The following is an 18565-nucleotide window of genomic DNA, read 5'->3' as shown; positions in this document are numbered from 1 at the left end:
TTTAAATCCAAAATCCCATTTTCCTCCCACTTCGGGCTCTCCCAAGGCGGTGACTTCCCTGCGGCACAACCCTGAGCTGGCAGTGTGGTGACAAAGGTGTCGCCCACTGCTGGTGACACCGCTGGAGCAGCAGCGTGACCAGGAGGCAATTCCCAGGAAAAAGCTGCTAAAAGCAGCTCCGACACGTCGGGGTGAGACATCCGCATTCACACCTGCGCTCCAGGACACGATTTCGCTCTCAGCAGCTCCTGAAGAGCCGCTGGATGCTCCATTCATTCCATTCCCGCTCCATTCCCGCTCCATTCTCGCTCCGTTCCCGCTCCTGGCCCATCCCTCGGTGAATCCCGGAGCTCCTCACCATGCCCTAAGTTTTAGCTTTTATATTTTTCAGATTCTGTGCTGCTTTACTCAGTGGGACAGTCACAGACCAGAGCTGGGGTGGGAACAGTGGGACAGTCACGGATCAGGAATGCAGGCCCCCTCCCAGAGCTGGCACAGACAGCGGGGCTTTGTGCCCTCTCCCAGTCTATAGAGCAATATTCACACAGGCGGTGCCCTCACAGTGGCACAGAGGGGCCTTTGTGTCACCAGCACGGCCACCAGAGATGGGGACAAACGGAGCCCTGGAGGGGGAGGATCGGGGATGGCACAGAGGGACAGAGGGGTTACCCAGGAGGGAGGGACACTGGGAGGCCAACAAAGATCGGCCCGTGGCTGGATCAGCCTGTGCCCAGCATGGCTTAAGGCAGGCTGGGGGTGCCAGGTGGGATGGATGTGCCCATTCCCTTGGGCAGTGCCAGTGGGGGTGGATGTGCCCATTCCCTTGGGCAGTGCCAGGTAGGGATGGCTGTGCCCATTCCCTTGGGCAGTGCCAGGTAGGGATGGCTGTGCCCATTGCCTCTGGGATGGCAGTGCCAGGTGTGGATGGATGTGTCCCTTTCATGGGTACCGGTTCCAAGTGAGGACGGATTTGCCCATTCCCTTGGGCGGTGCCATGTCAGAGCCTGGTCAGGAAGCACTTCCCCAAATCTCTAAATCCCCAAATTCCCACTCCTGGCACCACAACCCCAATCCCTGAGCTGTGCCCCCAGGCAGGGGTGGCAGCGCTGGAGGCCGCAGGAACAGCGACAGCAGCACAGGCAGGACATGCCAGACCCAAGCCCAACCCTCGGGGGGTCTCGAATGAGCAAAAACCCCTCTCCAGGCGGACAGAAAAACCTCTTCCACTCAGAAAGGAGACTGCGAGTGCCGGTGAGGTATCGGATCGGGAGGAAACTGAGTTAAGCAGTGAAAAAAAATCCTTAAAGACCTCTTGGCACCGCGCAGCTCCGAGCCTTTCACAGCTGAAGGGCCCGGAAATGCGGCTCCTGATCAAACCCAGCCAAGTGACGGCTGCAGAGTTCTCAAATCACACCAAAAACTCCTCAAAGCCCGAGCAGAAGCAGCCGGAGGTGTGGCGGGGATGGCTCAGCCTGCTCGGATCCGCGGGCAACATCTGCCGAGCCTGGCATCGCCCTCGGCGCTGGCAGCGCCCGGCGCCGCTCCCAGGCGGGAGCTGCCAAGCGGTGCCAGGTGGAGCCGAGGGAATTTTGGCACCCGCAGGTCCCCTCCAGCCTCCCACGGGCCTCGCATCCCAAGCTGTTCCCGCGGCACCCTCTGGATCAGCCCGTGGATTTGTGGATTTGGGGTTTTGCTCCCCAGCTGGTGGCAGAACCCAGCCCCTCCTGGAGAAGCGAGAATTCGTTCCCCGGAGCCGAGCGGAGCCTGGCACGGCCTCCCGGGGCTGCAGCAACACCTCCGGGGCCCGGCTGGCGCCCTGCGCCCGGCGCCCACCGCCTGCACCCGGCGCCCTGGCACGGCCCCAAGCCCCGCTGCTCCAGATCCTCTTCCCCGTTTCCTTTGCTCACTTCGCTCGGAGCGGCCGCAGGATCGGGAGATGTGCCCGGCTCTGCCTTAAAATATCCCAAAATCCACCCGTGGGAGGATGAAGGGGATGGGACAAACGCCAGGAGCGGCTGCGGCAGCGCTGGGAGCAGGGTCCGGGCCAGGAGAGCCCAGATTTGGGGAGAGGGCAGAGGGAAAAGCCCCAGCAACAGGTCTGGGGGCACAAATCCTCTCCTCACGGAGCTTTGGGGTAGTTGGAAGGATCCCAGGAGGGTTTGGGATGGAGGGAACACTAAGGTTCTCCTCCTGCCATGGTTGGGGACATCTCCCACCATCCCAGGCTGCTCCAGCCTGGCCTTGGACACTCCCAGGGATGAGGCAGCCGCAGATTTTCTCCCCTTTTCGTGCAGGAAGATCCCAAATGCCACAGGAGAGATGTCAAAGCTCCTGGCTGTGGCACTGCCAGGCTGTCCCTGCTCCCAGGGGACAATCTGCAGGATGGGATAAATCCAGGGGGTCACTCTGGCACCATCCCGCTCCAGGGATGCTGCTGGAGAGCCAAACTTCACCTGCCTTAAAAAATTCAATTTATTCCCTCTGGATTTAACCATTTCCAAAGCCCCAACACACCTGGAAAAGCCCTGGCATCGCTGGGGGTTTGGAAATGGTTAAATCCAGAGGAAATAAATTGAAGTTTTCAAGGCAGGTGAGGTTTGGCTCTCCAGTTCCGTCCCCTGGGGACGCCCCAGCAGCTCTCACCTCACCTGGGGACCTCTGCTTTTCCTCCCAAGGCAGCCCCGGGATTTCAATCGCGTCCGGAGCTGCTGCCGGCGCCAAAATCCGCCGTTAAATCAGCATTTCCCGACCTCTCCGTTTATATCCCCGCGCTCTTTACCCGTTTGGAAGCTGCAGGAGGGAGCGGTTTAAAGGCATCCGAGAGCAATTCTTAAATTAACGATTTGCAAATGGCTTAATTGAGGTCCTGGTCTGGCTCTTTGCAGCGGAGAGGTTCTGAATCATTGCTATTTGTTGGGTTTTATTGTGAATTTCAGACCCTGGGCTCCGATAAAAGCTTTAAAACCTCGCCTAGGGCTGGGAGTTGTGGCTTAAACTGGGCTGGGAGTTGTGGTTTAAACTGGACACGGGCAGATGGGGGTGAGGAAACGAGAATTGGGGGGGAAATAGGAGAGGGAAGAAGGAAATGAGGGAGTTGGGGGATGCTCACAGCACTCCTGGGGAATTTCTGTGGCTGTGTGTAAGGATTTTGCACTGATAAAAATAAAATTTGGGGTGTTTGGAGGGAGGGGAGGCTCAGCCCTGTGGTTTGGGATGAGGGATCCCTGCTGAGAGTGGGGATTTGGGGTTTGAGGGATGAAACAGGAGTTTGGACAGGGCTTGGAGCGGCTGGGATGGTGGGAGGCGGCCCTGTCCATGGCAGGGATGGGAATGGGTGGGCTTGGGGGTCCCTTCCGGCCCAAACCCTTCTGGGATTGCAGAACTTTACAGAGCCAGGGGTCGCAGATGGACAAATGGACTCGGGAGGGGATTTTGGGTGGGGAGGGGCGGGGATGGCCTTCCCAGAGCAGCTGTGGGCGCTCCTGGGTCCCTGGCAGTGTCCAAGGCCAGGCTGGGCACTGCGGCTTGGAGCACCTGGGATGGTGGGAGGTGGCCGTGCCTGGTGGGATTGAAGGTCCTCCCATCCTAAACCGTTCCCTGATCCCACAAAGACCCCATAAAGATCCCAGAAAGAGCCCATAAAGATCTCATTCCCCACCAACACCGCAGATCCCGGGTACGGGGCTGAGCCCTTTGGCTTTGCACCTTTCCCAAAATTCATCTCCCGGCACGGCAGGAGAGGTGGAGGCACCTGGAGGGGATGGAAGGGACAGGGAGGGGATGGAAGGGACTGGGAAATGCTGGAAGGAACTGGAAAGAGGCGCCAGGAGGGGCTGGAGAGCATCGGGAAGGGATAGAAGAGACTGGGAAGGGCTGGAAGGAACTGGAAGGGCGGGAAGGGATGGAAGGAACCGGAGGGGTTGGATGGAACCAGGAACAGCTGGAAGGCTCCGGGAAGGGCTGGAAGGCTCGAGAAAGGCTCCAGGAATGGCTGGAAGGCTCTGGGAAGGCTGGAAGGCTCCGGGAAAGGCTGGAAGGCTCCGGGAAGGGCTGGAAAGCTCCGGGAAGGCTCCAGGAATGGCTGGAAGGCTCTGGGAAGGCTGAAAGGCTCCAGGAGAGGATGGAAGGAACTGGGAACGGCTGGAAGGCTCCAGTAAGGGCTGGAAGCCCTCTCAGGCAGCCAAGGCCGCTCCTGTCTGCTCCAACTCCTCTGCCGGCGGGGGCTCTAATTGCGGCACATCAGACGGTAATTATAGGTGCAGTAATTATAGGTACAGCTCTGACGACGCTGCAGCCGTCAGGCGGCTCTGGCAGGAGCAGCCGCGGGGAGCCGGGGCCGCATCCTCTCCCCCCGCTCCTGGCTCTATTTTGGGGAGCTCTCGGCGCTGCCCCGGCCCCCGGACACCTGCTCATCCACCAGGGCCAGCGCCGGCCCCAGCCCGCTCTCCCTGATGCAAAAGCAGCTCCAGGCCACGGATTCCAGGGAATTTCCACCGGGAATTGTTTCCACTCGGGGATTTCTACCGGGGAATTGATTTCACTGCACCCCGAGCTTCCCCTGGGGTGGATCACCTGTGGATGCACCCCGGAATCCCCAGGGGGAAGCGAGGGTGGCCAGGTGGCAACCGGGGCCAGGAGCCAGCGAGGGAACGGGGAGCTCAGACAGCTCCAGGGAGGAGGAGGAGGAGGGTGAAGAGGATGGGGAGAAGGAAGAGGAAGAGGAGAATGAGGATAAGGAGGATGAGGATGGTGAGGATAAGGAGGAGGATGAGGAGAATGCACAGGATGAGGAGGATGAGAATGAGGAGGATGAGGAGAAGGTGGATGAGGACAGGGTGGATGAGGATGAGGAGGACGAGGAGGATGAAGATGCCACTGGTTGTGCCCCAATTTTGCAAGGAGGGGAGGAAGAAGCCCGTGGGGGAGGAGCATTAATTGGATAATTGTAATTAAAAGGCAAACGGTGGCCGGGAACAGGGGAGCGCAGTGGGGACCGGGGGATGGGGACATTTCCCTGTCCCACTGGGATGGGGACAAACTTCCTCTGTCCCACGGGGTTGGGGACACCCCTTCCTTGTCCCACGGTGTTGGGGACACCCCTTCTGTGTCCCACTGGGATGGAGACAAACTTCCTCTGTCCCACGGGGTTGGGGACAATATTTTACTTTCTCCCAGTGGGATGGGGACAATCCCTTCCCCTGTCCCACAGGGTTGGGGACAGCCTGTCTCTATGCGATGGGGACACTTTCCCCTGTCCCACGGGTCCCTTCCCCTGTCCCCTGCTCTGGGACACCTGTGGCCACCACCCCTTCTCCCCATGAGCATTCCCACCATTCCCACACAGGATTCCCAGCTCATCCCATCCCAGCCGCCTCCTGTCACCTTCAGCAGGACTTCGGTGACAAAACCCGGGGACTTTTGGGGACAAAAGCCACCTCCACTCCCTCCCTGGCCGCTCCAGGGTTTTTCCGGGCTGGATGAAAGCGACGCAGGTTTCCTCCAGGTGTTCGCAACCCTCGGGAAGGGTCAGGAGGCGCTTTGGGGCCGGGAGACAAAACTCATTAATGTCCCCATTAGCGGTGGCCTCGCTGGCGCTGTCACCTCCGCCAGGACGCGGCGGCGCTTTCATCCCCCAGACAGAGGCGGAAAAGCAGACGGGAGGCAGGGAAAATGTTCCAAAGGGTCGGGAAAATGTGGTTTTTTTCCATAATTCTCGCTCCTGATCCCACATCAGCATCCTTCGGGATGTCACCCTGGCGCTCGTGACTCGGGAGGTGTCACCAAAGGTTTGTGGGCCCTGGTTCGGGGCTGGTGGGGAAAGATGGGTCGGGAGGGGCCTTCCTGGTTGGAAAAGATTCCCCAAATCCCACAGATCCTACAAATTCTCTGCCGTGGCTCCTTGTGCTGGGTTTGGCACCTCCAGGAGCTGCCTGAGCCATTCAACCACTGGATCCCTTAGGATTGCACTGAATCCCAAAAACCCATCGCCACTGAATCCCAAAGAATCACCACTGAGTCCCAAAAAAGTCACCACTGAATCCCAAAGAAGCATCACCGTTGAATCCCAAGAGAACATTGCAGTTGAACCCCCAAAAAGTCACCACTGAATCCCAAAGACCCATCATCACGCAATCTCCCCAAAAATCATGATTGAATCCCCCAAAACACTACAGCTGAATCCCAAACAAGCAGTACCACTGAATTCCAAAATAAATCACTGTTGAATCTCAAAAAAAACTAGCCACTGAATCCCAAACAGTCATCACCGCTGAATTCCAAAAAACCATCGCCGCTGAATCCCAAAAACAATCCCAAAAATAATAAAAACAGGCAGAGCACCAAGGATCCTTTTAGGATCACCAGGACCCCTCCAGGAACACCAGGAATCCCTTTAGCAACACCCAAAATCTCTCCAGGATCACCAGGGATCCTCCAGGACCATAAAACTCCACAAATCCATCCTGTCCTCCACCAAAAGTTTGGGAAGCAACGCCTCGACCATGGATGTCAACCAAAATCCAGGCAGGAGCCTCCTAAAAACATCCCAAAATCTGGGCACGACATTCTAAAACATCCCAAAAATGAGTGGGACCCTTTAAAACATCCCAAAATTGGGGCTCTGGGTGCTGCCCTCACCCACCACGGGCCCGGCTCCTGGGAGAGGGGCAGGGAAAGAGTGAAAATCATGGAAGTGAGGGAAATCCAGGGAAAAGGGGAGGACGCTGTCGGCCCCCGGTACTGACCTGGAGACTTTAAACAAAGGGAACACAGTCCTGGCTTCTTCCCGCCCGCAATTCCATGGAGCCCTGGGTAGGGACAGGAAAGGAGGAGATTCATGAATTTGGGAAATTCCAGCTGGGAATTTTTTATTATTGTTGTTTGTTTTTTTTTTTCCCCGGGAATTCAGATGGAGGGAAAGAAAGAAATTAATCAGAGCAAGCGAAACACAGAGAAAAAATCCGAAATAAAAGAGTGGTGGGAAAGGGGTGACCAGGACAGGGCGAGAGGGGACACACACTCCAGAAAAATCCCTTTTTTCTGCCAGGAATAGGGTGGGAAAGGGATCCACCACCTTTCCTACACCCCAAAACCTCCCCAGAGGATGAAAAACCTGGCCAAGCCCTTTTATCCCCATTTCCCCTGGATTTTTGGGGCAGTTTCACCCCCAAAAAGAGATTTTGGAGGCTTCTGGCGATGGATCTGAAAACTGGGAAGGAATTTCACAGCCACTCCGTGAGTAAATCATCTCCGAGGGGTGAGAAAAGCAGGGAAACAAAAAACCAATAAAAACCATGGAATGTGAGTGGAAAATCCTTCGGAAATTCGCTTCATTCCTTTGTTTTGATAATTGAGGAGGGGATGAATTATTTATGCTGCGTTTTGCAACCTGCCAGGAAAACCTGCGGGGAATCTCCTTCCTCTCCCTCATGACACCTGAGAGGTGAAAATTGGGTAATTTTAGGGGGAAAAGAGAAAGGGGGAGGCCAAAAGTGGCTCCTTCGGTTTTCCAGGGAGAACCAAGCTCTCCAATCCTGTCCTTGGGATTCTGGGGGGAGGGCCGGGGGTGCTCCCAGCTTGGGTTCCCAGCTGGAACCATGAATTCCCAGCTGGGATCATGAATTCCCAACTGGAATCGTGAATTTCCTGCTGGAACCATGAATTCCCAACTAGGATCCTGAATTTCCAGCTGGAATAATGAATTCCTGACTGGAATAATGAATTCCCAGCTGGAATTCCAAAGCCTGGGAATTCCCAAGCTTTGATCTTGGCCTCACCTGCATGACCTCAGGGCTGGGACCTGCCCTGGGAACACCTAGGTTTCCCAAAGTTTGGATGGAAGAGAGATAAAAGCTGGGAAAATCTCCCAATTTTCACTCCCCTGAGTTATTTCTCCTGGGATGGGGCAGCCAAAAATTCCCTCAAATTCCAGGAATGTGACCCCATGGAGAATCCATCCTGCCCCAAGCCCTCCGTGAGCGCCAATTCCTGGGATTCTGCAGAGAATTTTACGGGATTTGGAGGGGGGGGGGGGGGGAGGAGCCCAGAGCCCACCTGAGACCCTCGGGGGTGGGGACGGAGCTGTGTCACCTGCGGGGACGGGGATGGATTTGGGAGATGCCGGGGGAAGGAGCGGGGCTTGGCAGGGGGGGAGGAGGAAGAGGAGGAGAAGGCAGGGAAGGCTCCATGGCGGTGTCCTTGAGAGTCCTTTGGAGGCTCTCGCGGCTCGGGATGGGCTGAAAATCCCCGAGCGCTCCTGGATTCGATGGCAGGGACCGCGGGGAGGGACGGGGAGAGGGAGGGACGGAGCAGGAGCGGAGGAAGGAGGGGACAGCGCCCCACCCTGACAGGACCTGGGCACCTCTGGAGGGCACAGCGCCACACCCTGACAGGACCTGGGGACAGCGACACACCCCGACAGGACCAGTTTGCAGCGGGAATTCAGCTCCCACAGTTCCCAGTTTGGGGCTGGGATGCAGCTCCCACATTTCCCAGTTTGGGGCTGGGATGCAGCTCCCACAGTTCCTAGTATGGAACTGGAATTCAGCTCCCACAGTTCCCAGTGTACAGCTGGGATGCAGCTCCCACAGTTTTCAGTTTGCAGCTCCCACAGTTCCCAGTTTACAGCAGGAATTCATGTCCCACATTTCCCAGTTTGGGGCTGGGATGCAGCTCCCACATTTCCCAGCTTTTCGCTGTTCCCGGATCGCTGAACTCCTCCTCTGCCTCCGCAATCAGAACATTTCAGCAGTGAGAGAACAACACAAACAACCCCGAAGTGTTTTTGTCCCCCTCCTTTCCCTTCCCTTCCTTTTCCTCCCACCCTCTCCATCATCTGCTAGAGATGAATCTCAAAAAAAAAAAATCTTTAAAAAATTGAGAAAAAACCCAAACCCCATCATTTGCATGTATTCTGAAAGTGGAAAGGGAGCGGGGGGAGGGATAAAATAAAAATAAAATAAAACCAGCTGACAGCAAAGTTTCATTGTCCCCGAGCTGTGATCGGGGAGGGCTCAGCCTGAAGAGCCCTCGAGTCCCACAGCACCTGCAGCTGGCACGGGGAGGGAGGGGAGGGAGGGGTCTCAGAGCACTGAAAATCCTCCCGGGGATGGATTTGGGATGTCGCTAAAGCCTGGGGACATGGGCGTGCTGGCTCGAGGGGTCAGAGCCCCGATTTGGGGGTTTGGAACGGGACAATCCCACAGAGTCTGGGGAAGCGGCTTCAGCTCTTCACCCTGGGGAGCTCGAGTTTTGTGGGAACATGGAATACCATGGGATTATGGAATTTCATGGGGTCATGGAACGATTCGCGCTGCAAGGACCTGGAGGATCCTCTCATCCCAGCCCTGTGGGATCCTCTCATCCCAACTGTGGCCATTCCCTCTCCTCCTGTCCCTTGGGATCACAGCCCAGTTCCTCTGGCTGTCCCCTCCTGTCAGGGACCTCAGAAGGTCCCTCCTGATCCCCCTTTTCTCCAGCACCAACATTCCCAGCTCCCTCAGTGGCTCGAAAATTTTCCCTGTCCCTTGGGATCAGAGCCTGATGTCCCCTCCTGTCCCCTCCTGTCAGGGACCTCAGAAGGTCCCTCCCGATCCCCCTTTCCTCCAAGATGAACATTCCCTCTCCCTCAGGAGCTCCTGCCCCTTCCCAGGATCACTCCCACATCCTGTCACAGGGACAGGGACATGGACGGCGCCACCCTGGCCCTGTCCCCTCCCCGCCAGCCCCTGCCATGGGGTGCTGCTGCCACGTGTCGCCGCTGTCCCCAGGGCGCGCGGGATCGATGGCCACAATCGATGGCTCTAATTAAACCCTGCCCTGATGGCTCTGCCCCGCCGAGGTGGCCCCTGGGGACCGCGGGTGACACTCCGGAGCCAAGGGCACCCCGCTGCCATGGGAAGGGTGGGAATATGGGAATTTTGGGGAAATTTGGGGAATTTGGGGGGAATTTTGGAGAGGGGAAGGGAAGGGAAGGGAAGGGAAGGGAAGGGAAGGGAAGGGAAGGGAAGGAAGGAAGGGAAGGGAAGGGAAGGGAAGGGAAGGGAAGGGAAGGGAAGGGAAGGGAAGGGAAGGGAAGGGAAGGGAAGGGAAGGGAAGGGAAGGGAAGGGAAGGGAAGGGAAGGGAAGGGAAGGGAAGGGAAGGGAAGGGAAGGGAAGGGAAGGGAAGGGAAGGGAAGGGAAGGGAAGGGAAGGGACAATGTGAGGGGACAGAGGTGTCACCCTCACCAGGGTGTCCAGTCAGATTGGATGGGGCCCCAGGTTCAACCCCAGCCCAGCAAGGACGTGCCTTTATTCACTTTTTCCTAAAGGCAAAGCCACGTTTTGGGGGAAATCCGCGGTTTTCCTGAATGAGGGAGCAGAGCTGAGCCTGTCACCGACACCCACACCCCACCAGTGCCCACAGCTCCCAGTAAGTGTCAGTCCCCAGCCAGGGCTGTCGCCACCCTCCCCTATCACAGGAAGGACACCAGCACCCCCAGAATGTGACCAGGACGTTCCATAAAAACCAACATTTCCAAAAAAAGAGGGTGGGCATCCGTCCCTGCCCATCCCACCCTGCTGGGAGGGGACAAAGCCCGCAGCTCCTTCTGCACAAAGCCACCAAAGCCCGCTGTGACCGCCCTGCCACGGCCGGGGGCTCCTCAATGCCCTCCCGAGGGGGCTCCAGTCCCACCCAGCAGCTCCAGTGGGGAGGGGGCTCCTGCCGGGGGCACCGAGCCCTTCCCAGGGGGGGGCGAGCGTTGCGGGGGGCAGCCTGGTGGGAGATAATTAACGCGTTGGAAATGAATTCCTCATTAAAACCCGTCAGCAGCCGTCGCTGGGGCTGGAACAGCCCCGGGGCTGCGCTGCCCTGAACGCCGGGTGGGTTTGGGGGGGACAGGAGGGGCCTTAAAGGCCCCCCCCGCCCATTTTGCCAGCGCCGGGAAATCCGTGGGGCATCCAGAGGGGCTGGGGAGCACCCGCACCCCAAAGATGGGGAAGCCGTGGGGGCACCTGCACATCCAGGATGGGGATTGGAAAGCACCTGAACCCCAAAGATGGGCGCTGGGAAGCACCTGAACCCTCGGGATGGTGCCTGCACCCCCAAAAGGGGTGGCTGGGGAGCACCTGCACCCCAAGGATGGGGAAGCCGTGGGGGCACCTGCACCCCCAGGTTGGGGGGCTGGGGAGTACCCGCACCCCCAGAACGCGGGCTTGGGGCTTTGGGGATCCCAGGGTCCGGCTTTGGGGTCCCCGGGAAGGGCTGAACGCTGCGGGACCCCTCCCCTGAGCTGTGACCCCCGTGTCACCCCCGGGGGCGCCGGGAAGGGGCGCAGCTCCCGAGGGCCCCGCCGCCCGTTCCGGCAGCGCTCCCGGCTCCCAGCCCAACTTCCCGGGGAGTTGGGTGCCCGCCGGTGGGGTGCCAGGCTGGGTGGGCACGGCGGCATCGCCGCTCGCCAGCCCCGGTGCCACGGCGAGAACAAAGAGAGCGGAGGGAGCGCGGAGCTGCCCGCGGCCAGCGCAGACAAAGGGACCCCCGCCCGTGTCGCTGTCACCTCGCGGGGCTGGCGCGGGGCAGGGCGGCACCCGGACCCCGCGGAGGCTCCGCCAGCTCAGGGCTGGCCACCTCCGGAGTTATTTTAAGTTTCCCTCCGCGCCTCCTCCCCCCACGCCCCAGCCCAGCCCGGGATGCGCCAGATTCATTTATTTATATATATTTTTTTAATGATTTTTTTTTTCCCGTGCTGTGAGGATGCTGAAAATGTCGCCCCGGGGGCCACCCGGTGGCTCGCGCTGGCCTTTGTGTCTCGGCAGAGGCAGCGAGGAGGAAAAGCGAACGCAGCAGGTGAGGGAGAGCCCGCGGCTCCCCCCGCGCCCAGCTGGGAACAAATCCCGAGCCCGGCCTCTCCCAGCGCGGCTCGGCCACCAAAACATCCCGGTTAAACCCCGGCCAGGGCGGCTGGAGCGGCCATCGGCGCACACCCGCCCCCTCCGAGCACCCCCAGAGCCCGCAGCGCTCCCCATCTCCGGGGGGGCAACATCGCCCCCAAAACGCGGCCCCACCGCCGGCACCGACCCCACACCCGCGGCCCTGCTGTCCCCAGAGGGGCGGGGGGGTCACCGCGTCCCGGCGCTTGTCACACGCCCCTCCGGAGCGCCACAGCCCCGCCACAGCTGGGCGGCCACCAAAACTCCGGCAGCATCTTGTGCCCCCCTCACCCCACCCCGGGCATCACCGAGAAAAGCAGGGCTGGGGAAGAGGGAGGAAAGGGAGGCAAAAAAACCACACAAATAAAAAAAAAATACCTGCTACTTAAGAATGGATGCACATAGTGAGAGTGACATGCCTTGAGAGGGTGTATTCCCCATTGCTGCTCGCCGAGGCTGCTGCTGCGCTTTTGGGGTTTTTGGGGCGGCTTTTCCTCTATTTTTATTTTTCCTCCTCTCCTTTCCTGCGGGGAGAAGGGGCTTCAGGCCAGGCCGGGCTCGGCAGGAGCGGCGGCGGCGGCGGCGGCGGCGGGGAGTGGGCGCGGGGAGCGCGCCGGGAGCGCGCCCGGCTGCGCGTGGGAGAGCGCGCGGCCCCGCGAGGTACAAAAGGGAGCGAGCGAGCGAACGAACGAACGAACGAGAGGCACAAACACATTAGCTCATGATGGATCCGCGCGGGGAGGGGGGCACGGCTGCCCCCGGCCCCGCGCTGCCTCTTAAAGGTCTCTCTCTCCCTCTTAAAAGGTTTTTTTTCCTGGTGTTGCTGTTTTGGTTTTTTTTTTCCCTTTCTCCGCTGATTTGCCGGCAGCACTGGCACGCGCGCGTCGCTGTCGCTGTCGCCGGGTGACAGCGGGACCCGCGGGAGCGCGCACGGGGAGGGAGGGAGGGAGGGAGGAGCCGTCCCCGGAGGTTTGGGGTCGTCAGGGGGGTGAGGGGGGGAAGGGGATGTTGTTGGTGGGGTGGGGACAGCGCTCGGGCATGTCCCCGGAGGTGGCACAGGCTGAGGGGTGGATTTTTTGGGGAAAAGAGGGCGGATTTGTGGTGCGAGCGCACCTGGGCAAGTGGGAGGGGCAGCGCGCGGCTGGCGCGGGGACAGGGACAGGGCTGGGCCGGCTGCCCGCGCGTCCTGGCAACGGTGGCACCGGGGACAGCGGGTGCCAGCCGGGACAGCGGTGACCGAGAGCCGTGGGGACACCCTGAGGGAGACTCGGGCTCTGCCTGACGGCGCCCACCACCGTGGGGACACACCCAGTGTCACCCAGTGTCACCCACCACCGTGGGGATACAGCTCAGCCCTTGATGTCACCACGGTGAGGACACAGCCATGGGGGGCCCGGCCCTTGATGCCACCGCGGTGGGGACACAGTGACAGGGGCTCGGCCTCTGCCTGGTCGTGCCTTGGGGACACACCCAGTGCCACCCACCCAGTGGGGACCCAACCCTGGGGCTCAGGGGGCTCAGGGGGTGTAGAGGGGGGCTCAGAAGGGCTCAGAGAGGAGTCGGGGGGGCCCGGGGGGGGCGGAGCGGGGTCAGGGCAGGGTCAGGAGTCCCCCTCGGAGCCCCCCCGCCCCCATGGCTGCATTAACGGCAGAGCCGCCCCCAGGGCTCCATTATGGGAGCGTGCAGGAACCGGGGCCTTTTCCGGCCCAGCGCGTCCCGGGGAGCCACAGCCAGCCGGGGGGGACACGGGGGACATGGGGGGGGTGGGGGGGTGGATCTGGCACGGGGACAGCACCCGCCGCAACGTGTCCCCATGTCCCTGCCCTGGGATGGGCACGGGTGGCTCCTCCTGTGATCCTGGGTGACCCCACAGCCTCCCAGTGCTCCCCACCATCTCCCAGGGCCCCTGTCTTGGTGTGGAGATGAAGTTCCACCCCGCGCCTTAAAAACCCCTCATTAACCCCAAATCCTGCTCTCCTGGAGGTGCCACCAGGGAATTTGGGGCTTCCTGGTGCCAGGGGCCATCCCCCATCTTATGAGGCCATCCCATGGACCCATCCCACACCCCACATCCCACACCCCATGGGGGCATCCCAAATCCCATGGGCCCATCCCACACCCCACATCCCACACCCCATGGGGGCATCCCAAATCCCATGGATCCATCCCACACCCCATGTGCCATCCCTGGGGCGGATCCCCCTCCCAGGCTTTGGGCTGTCCCGGGGCTGATCCCGGATCTCTCCCTGGGTCCAGTGGGATTCCATCCCTGTGGAGGCAGCACTGTCCCAGAATCCCAAAACCAGGGGCACCAAACGCTGCCAAGGAGCAGATTTGGGGTTTTTTTGGGGTGCACACCGGGCAGGGAAGTGCCACTCCAACAACACTGGGACATTCCCAGTGCCACCAGTGCCACTGAGAGCCATCCACTGGGATTCCCGGGAATTCAGGGCTGCAGTCCTGTCCATCCCACCCCAAATCCACAACCAGGAGAGGATTTCTGCTCCCCAGGCTCAGCCCTCCTCTCCCTCCTCACCCTCCCTCTCCCGGGAGGAGTTTCCCGAGCCAATCCCGATCCTCTCCCGAGCTGTTCTCGCTGGGATTTTTGCCGCAGCTCCTCACGGATCCCTCCCACCGCCATCTGTCCCTCGGCAGCGGCTCCGTGTCCCCACCGGGCCCGGCCCCGCGCCCCCGCTCCCGTTTTTACCGCTCCCAGTCATGCTCCGGCCCTCGCAGCCCATCCTGGAAATTCGCTTTTTCCAACCCCAAACCCACCTGGAATCCTGCAGGAATATTGGGAATATTTCCTTCCCAATCCCCTAAATCTGTGGGGTCACCCCCCAGGCCTGCTCCTCTGGGGTCCTGTCTGTAATGCTGGATCGAGAATGAGCCTTTTCCATCCTCATATTCCCAAAATTCCTCATGTTCCTCAGTCATATCTCCAAAATTCCTCCTATTCCTTGCTCATATTCCCAAAACCCACCTGGAATCTTGGAAAAAATCCGCTTGGAATCCTGGGAAAAGCCAGGACATTTCCCTCGCAATCCCCTAAATTTGTGGTGTCACCACCCAACCCCGCTCCTGGGAATCTCTGGGGTGCTGTGGTGGTGGCAGTGCCGTGGTGGTGGCAGTGCCCTGATAGTGGCAGTGCCCTGGTGGTGGAAGTGCCCTGATGATGGCAACACCCTGGTGGTGACAGTGCCCCGGTGGTGGCAGCGCTCCACAGTGTCCCCTCCCTGTCCCCTCCCCATCCCCGCTGCTTCCCTGCGGGCATCAGGAAGAGGGAAAATCTCCATGGCAACTGGGGACAGCCGGCACAGGGACCGGGAACCGGAGCCGCAGCTTTGGGTTTTGGGTCCCCTGAGCTGGGCGCTGCCATCCCTCGGGGGGATGGCCTTGGTCTCGAATTCCCAAATTTCCTGGAAAACGGGGAATTTTAATGGATTTTAACCCCCCGAGGAGGAGGAGGAGGATGGGATGGGAGTGGTCCCAGGTTTCCAGGTCACATTCCTGGGCTGGGATAAGGGGGAGGAATTATCCTTCAGCAGCCAAAATCTGGGTTTTTCATCCCAAAATGTGGTGTGGGCAAGGAACTGTTGGAGCACTATGGAGGAAGAAGAGGATGGACAGGAAAGGGGTGGAAAAGGGGAACAGGAAAGGGGTGGAAAAGGGGTCGGGAGGGTCAAATGTCCCTTTCCACTCTGGATTTGTCACCTCTCTGTGCTCCCTGTTACACCTTGATCCCTAAATCCCCACAGAATTCCATTATTTCCCTCTGCTCCATGGGGTTTTGGCCACTCCAGGGGTGGCCCCCAGAGTCTGAGAATGAATGGGGACAGATCCTGACCATAAATGGAGACAGAGTTGGCCCTAAATGGGGACAGACCCTGGGTATTAATGGGGACAGAACTGGCCCTAAATGGGGACAAATCCTGTCCCTAAATGGGGACAAATCCTGGCCATTAATGGGGACAGAGCCGGGAAGGGACCCCAGCTGCTTCCCAAGGCTTTGGGATTCCTCCCGGCCGCCCTAAGAGGATTTTCCCGGGGGAAGGAGCAGCTTTGGGGGGGTGACCGAGATTTCCATGATCCCACATAAAATCCCGTGCTGACCCCAAACTGGGGCCGGCCACGCTGGGCTCGATCCCTCCTTTCCTCTCCTTCCCAGGATTCCCTCAGGAACAGGCGGGAATTGTGGGATCATCCATGCAACAGATCCCCCCAAAACCCCTGAAATGGCCTCAGGATATTTTGGGAAAGGCCGAAAGGTTGGAAAATGCACCCGGATGGTGTCATAGGACACCCCTGTGACAGCAGGGACAGTGCCAAGGACACGGCAGGGACATGGGAGTGGCTTAAATTCATTGGTCACCCCCCAGCCCCAAGGGTTTGGGGAGCAAAATTCCTGGGAAATTCCAGGGGCTTCTCCAGAGGCCCAGGAGGAAGAGTTTTATGGGAATAAAAGGGAATTTATAGGAATTGTATGGGAATAAAATTTCCCTGACGTGGAAATTGCTGGTGCACAATGAAGGAGGAAGAGGATGGGCAGGAAAGGGGTCAGGATGGTTAAATGTCCCTTTCCACACCGGATTTGTCACATTTTTGTGCTCCGTGACACTTTGATCCCTAAATCCCCCAGAATTCCACGATTTCCTGGGCACGGCTCCATGGGACAGGGACGGGGACGGGGATGGGGACAGGGATGGGACAGGGACCAGGACAGCTCCGGAATTGCGGGAGATGGGATCTGAATGGGGAAGAGAGAAGGGTTTGGGGGATTTTCCGTGCCCAGCCGAGGCAGGGATGTGCAGCTCGAGCCGCGTCGGGAGGAGGGAGCTGAGTCACGGCTCACACCTCGCTGCCGGAAAAAGGGGGAAAAGGGGGAAAAAAGGAAAAAAAGAGGAGGATGGAGCGCTCGGGCGGGGATGAAGCGTTCCTCGGCTGAGGGCCCGGGCCCGGGCTGGCACCGGGACACGGCGCTGAGGCCACCCCGGGTCACATCGGGGACAGCGACAGAGCCGGACCCGCCACAGCCGCGGCTCGGAGCCCTCCTGGCCCTGGGATCCCTCCTGGGCCCTGGATCCCTCCTGAATTTTTTGGGATTGGGGTTTTTTAAGGCACATTTGGGTCCACCTGCAGCCGGGAGCGGAGGAGAGCTCGGGATGTGCTGAGGGTCCTTCCTGGCGCTGCCCAAAATTCCATCCTGGGAAGGAACCAGCTCCAGGCAGGATTTGCGAGGGCGCTGAGGACAAACAGAGGGCGCCGATCCCTCTGCCCGCGCTGAGTCACCAAGGCAAATTTCAGAAGGGTGAAAGGGGGACGAAAAACCGGGGAAGAAAGGATGGAAGAGGAGAGACGGAGGCGGGAAGGGCCGGCCCAGCCCCGGGAGAGCGCGGAGCCGCGGCATCGCCCGGCGTTGCCATGGAGACGCAATTGGGAGCCCCGGCGCTCTCCGCGATCCCCGCTCCCCCTCTCGGTCCAGTTCCCGGGTCTCACTCCTGGTTTTAGTCTCGGTTTTTATTCTCGGTTTTTATTCCCGGCTGTTATTCTCGGGTTTTATTCCCGGTTTTTATTCCCGGTTTTTATTCCGTGTTCGCAGCCCAAGGGGCCGATCCGAGTTTGGGGTCCGGGGTTGGGGCAGGGACAGGTTTGGGGTGATGGGGATCCCCCTGTGGATCGGCCACCCTGGAGGGGCAGTGTGGGGCCTGGATGAGGATTTTCCAGGATTTTCCCCCTCTGGATTCTGTGCCCGAGGGTCCCTCTGGGTCCAGATCGCGGCTCGTTCCAAGGGGATCCAGCGGCACATTCTGGGATTGGGAATGGGGCGGGAGAGACCCCCAGGGTCACCCCCTTTCACTTCCGGGGTGAAAGGATCCATGGAATCCCGAAATCCTGGAATTATTCCCTTGGAAAAGCCCCCCAAGACCCACGAGCCCGACCCTTTCCCGGTCCCGCGTCCCCGAGCGCCACATCCCGAACCTTCCCAGGAATTCTCCTTCCCCCACTGCCCTCCCAGCGCCCTCCAGGGCAGGAATTATCCCTAAAATCCGACCTGAAGCTCCTCCAAGGAAAAATTCCCAAAGTTTTTTGGGAATTCCTGGAGCAGTCAGGCTGACATTGCCACCGTGTGGGGACAGGGCGGCAGCGCCAGGGAGTACCAAAGTCCCAAATTCGGATTGTTTTAGGATAAAATAACCCCGAGATGATGCCTGGGATGGGATGGGATTTTATGGGTTTTTATGTCCCTTTCAACAAGAACAGATGGGTTTTCCCACAGGATTCTCATATTTTTCCCCCAAAAGAGCGACTTTTCCACAGGATTCCCATATTTCCCCTAAAATGAGAGGCCTTTCCATAGGATTTCAGGTTTTTCCCCAAAAGGAAGAGAATTTCCACTGAATTCCCTGTTTTCCCCCCAAAAAGAGGGACATTTCCACAGCATTCCCATATTTTCCCCCTAAGGTGAGACACCTTTTCCCAGGATTCCCATCTTTCCCAGCTCAAAAGGAGGGGCCTTCCCATAGGATTTCCAGGTTTTTCCCCAAAAAGAGGGATCTTCCCACAGGATTCCCTTGTGTCACCCCAAAAGGAAAATGGGGAATTCAAGCAAGTCCGGGAATTTGGGGATGAATCTCTGCTCCCTGAGCATTCCCAGGCA

At 59.3% G+C, this 18565-nt stretch overlaps 1 protein-coding gene across 3 annotated transcripts in view; it reads right to left on the bottom strand.

The window, feature by feature from the left end:
* SRCIN1 (SRC kinase signaling inhibitor 1) overlaps positions 1-12497 on the bottom strand; it is a 57308-nt gene extending 44811 nt beyond the window's left edge. The window contains exons 1-2 of one of the 3 annotated variants that reach the window (XM_063178794.1): positions 12286-12497; positions 6744-6806 (exon numbers count right to left, since the gene is read on the bottom strand). Coding sequence is in view for 1 of the 3 variants with exons in the window: in XM_063178792.1 (XP_063034862.1) it covers positions 12327-12348 (22 nt within the window). In the remaining 2 variants the exon portion in view is untranslated. The remainder of the gene's footprint in view (positions 1-6743; positions 6807-12285) is intronic. The other 2 variants (XM_063178795.1, XM_063178792.1) reach the window with 2 other exon arrangements.
* Between the last annotated feature and the right edge of the window lie 6068 nt (positions 12498-18565).

This window comes from Melospiza melodia, chromosome 30 (genome assembly GCF_035770615.1).
Source record: "Melospiza melodia melodia isolate bMelMel2 chromosome 30, bMelMel2.pri, whole genome shotgun sequence".
In the NCBI taxonomy this organism is placed as follows: Eukaryota; Metazoa; Chordata; class Aves; order Passeriformes; family Passerellidae; genus Melospiza; species Melospiza melodia.
The sequence above is the reverse complement of the archived record's forward strand: the minus strand, read 5'-3'. Positions and strand labels throughout refer to the sequence as shown.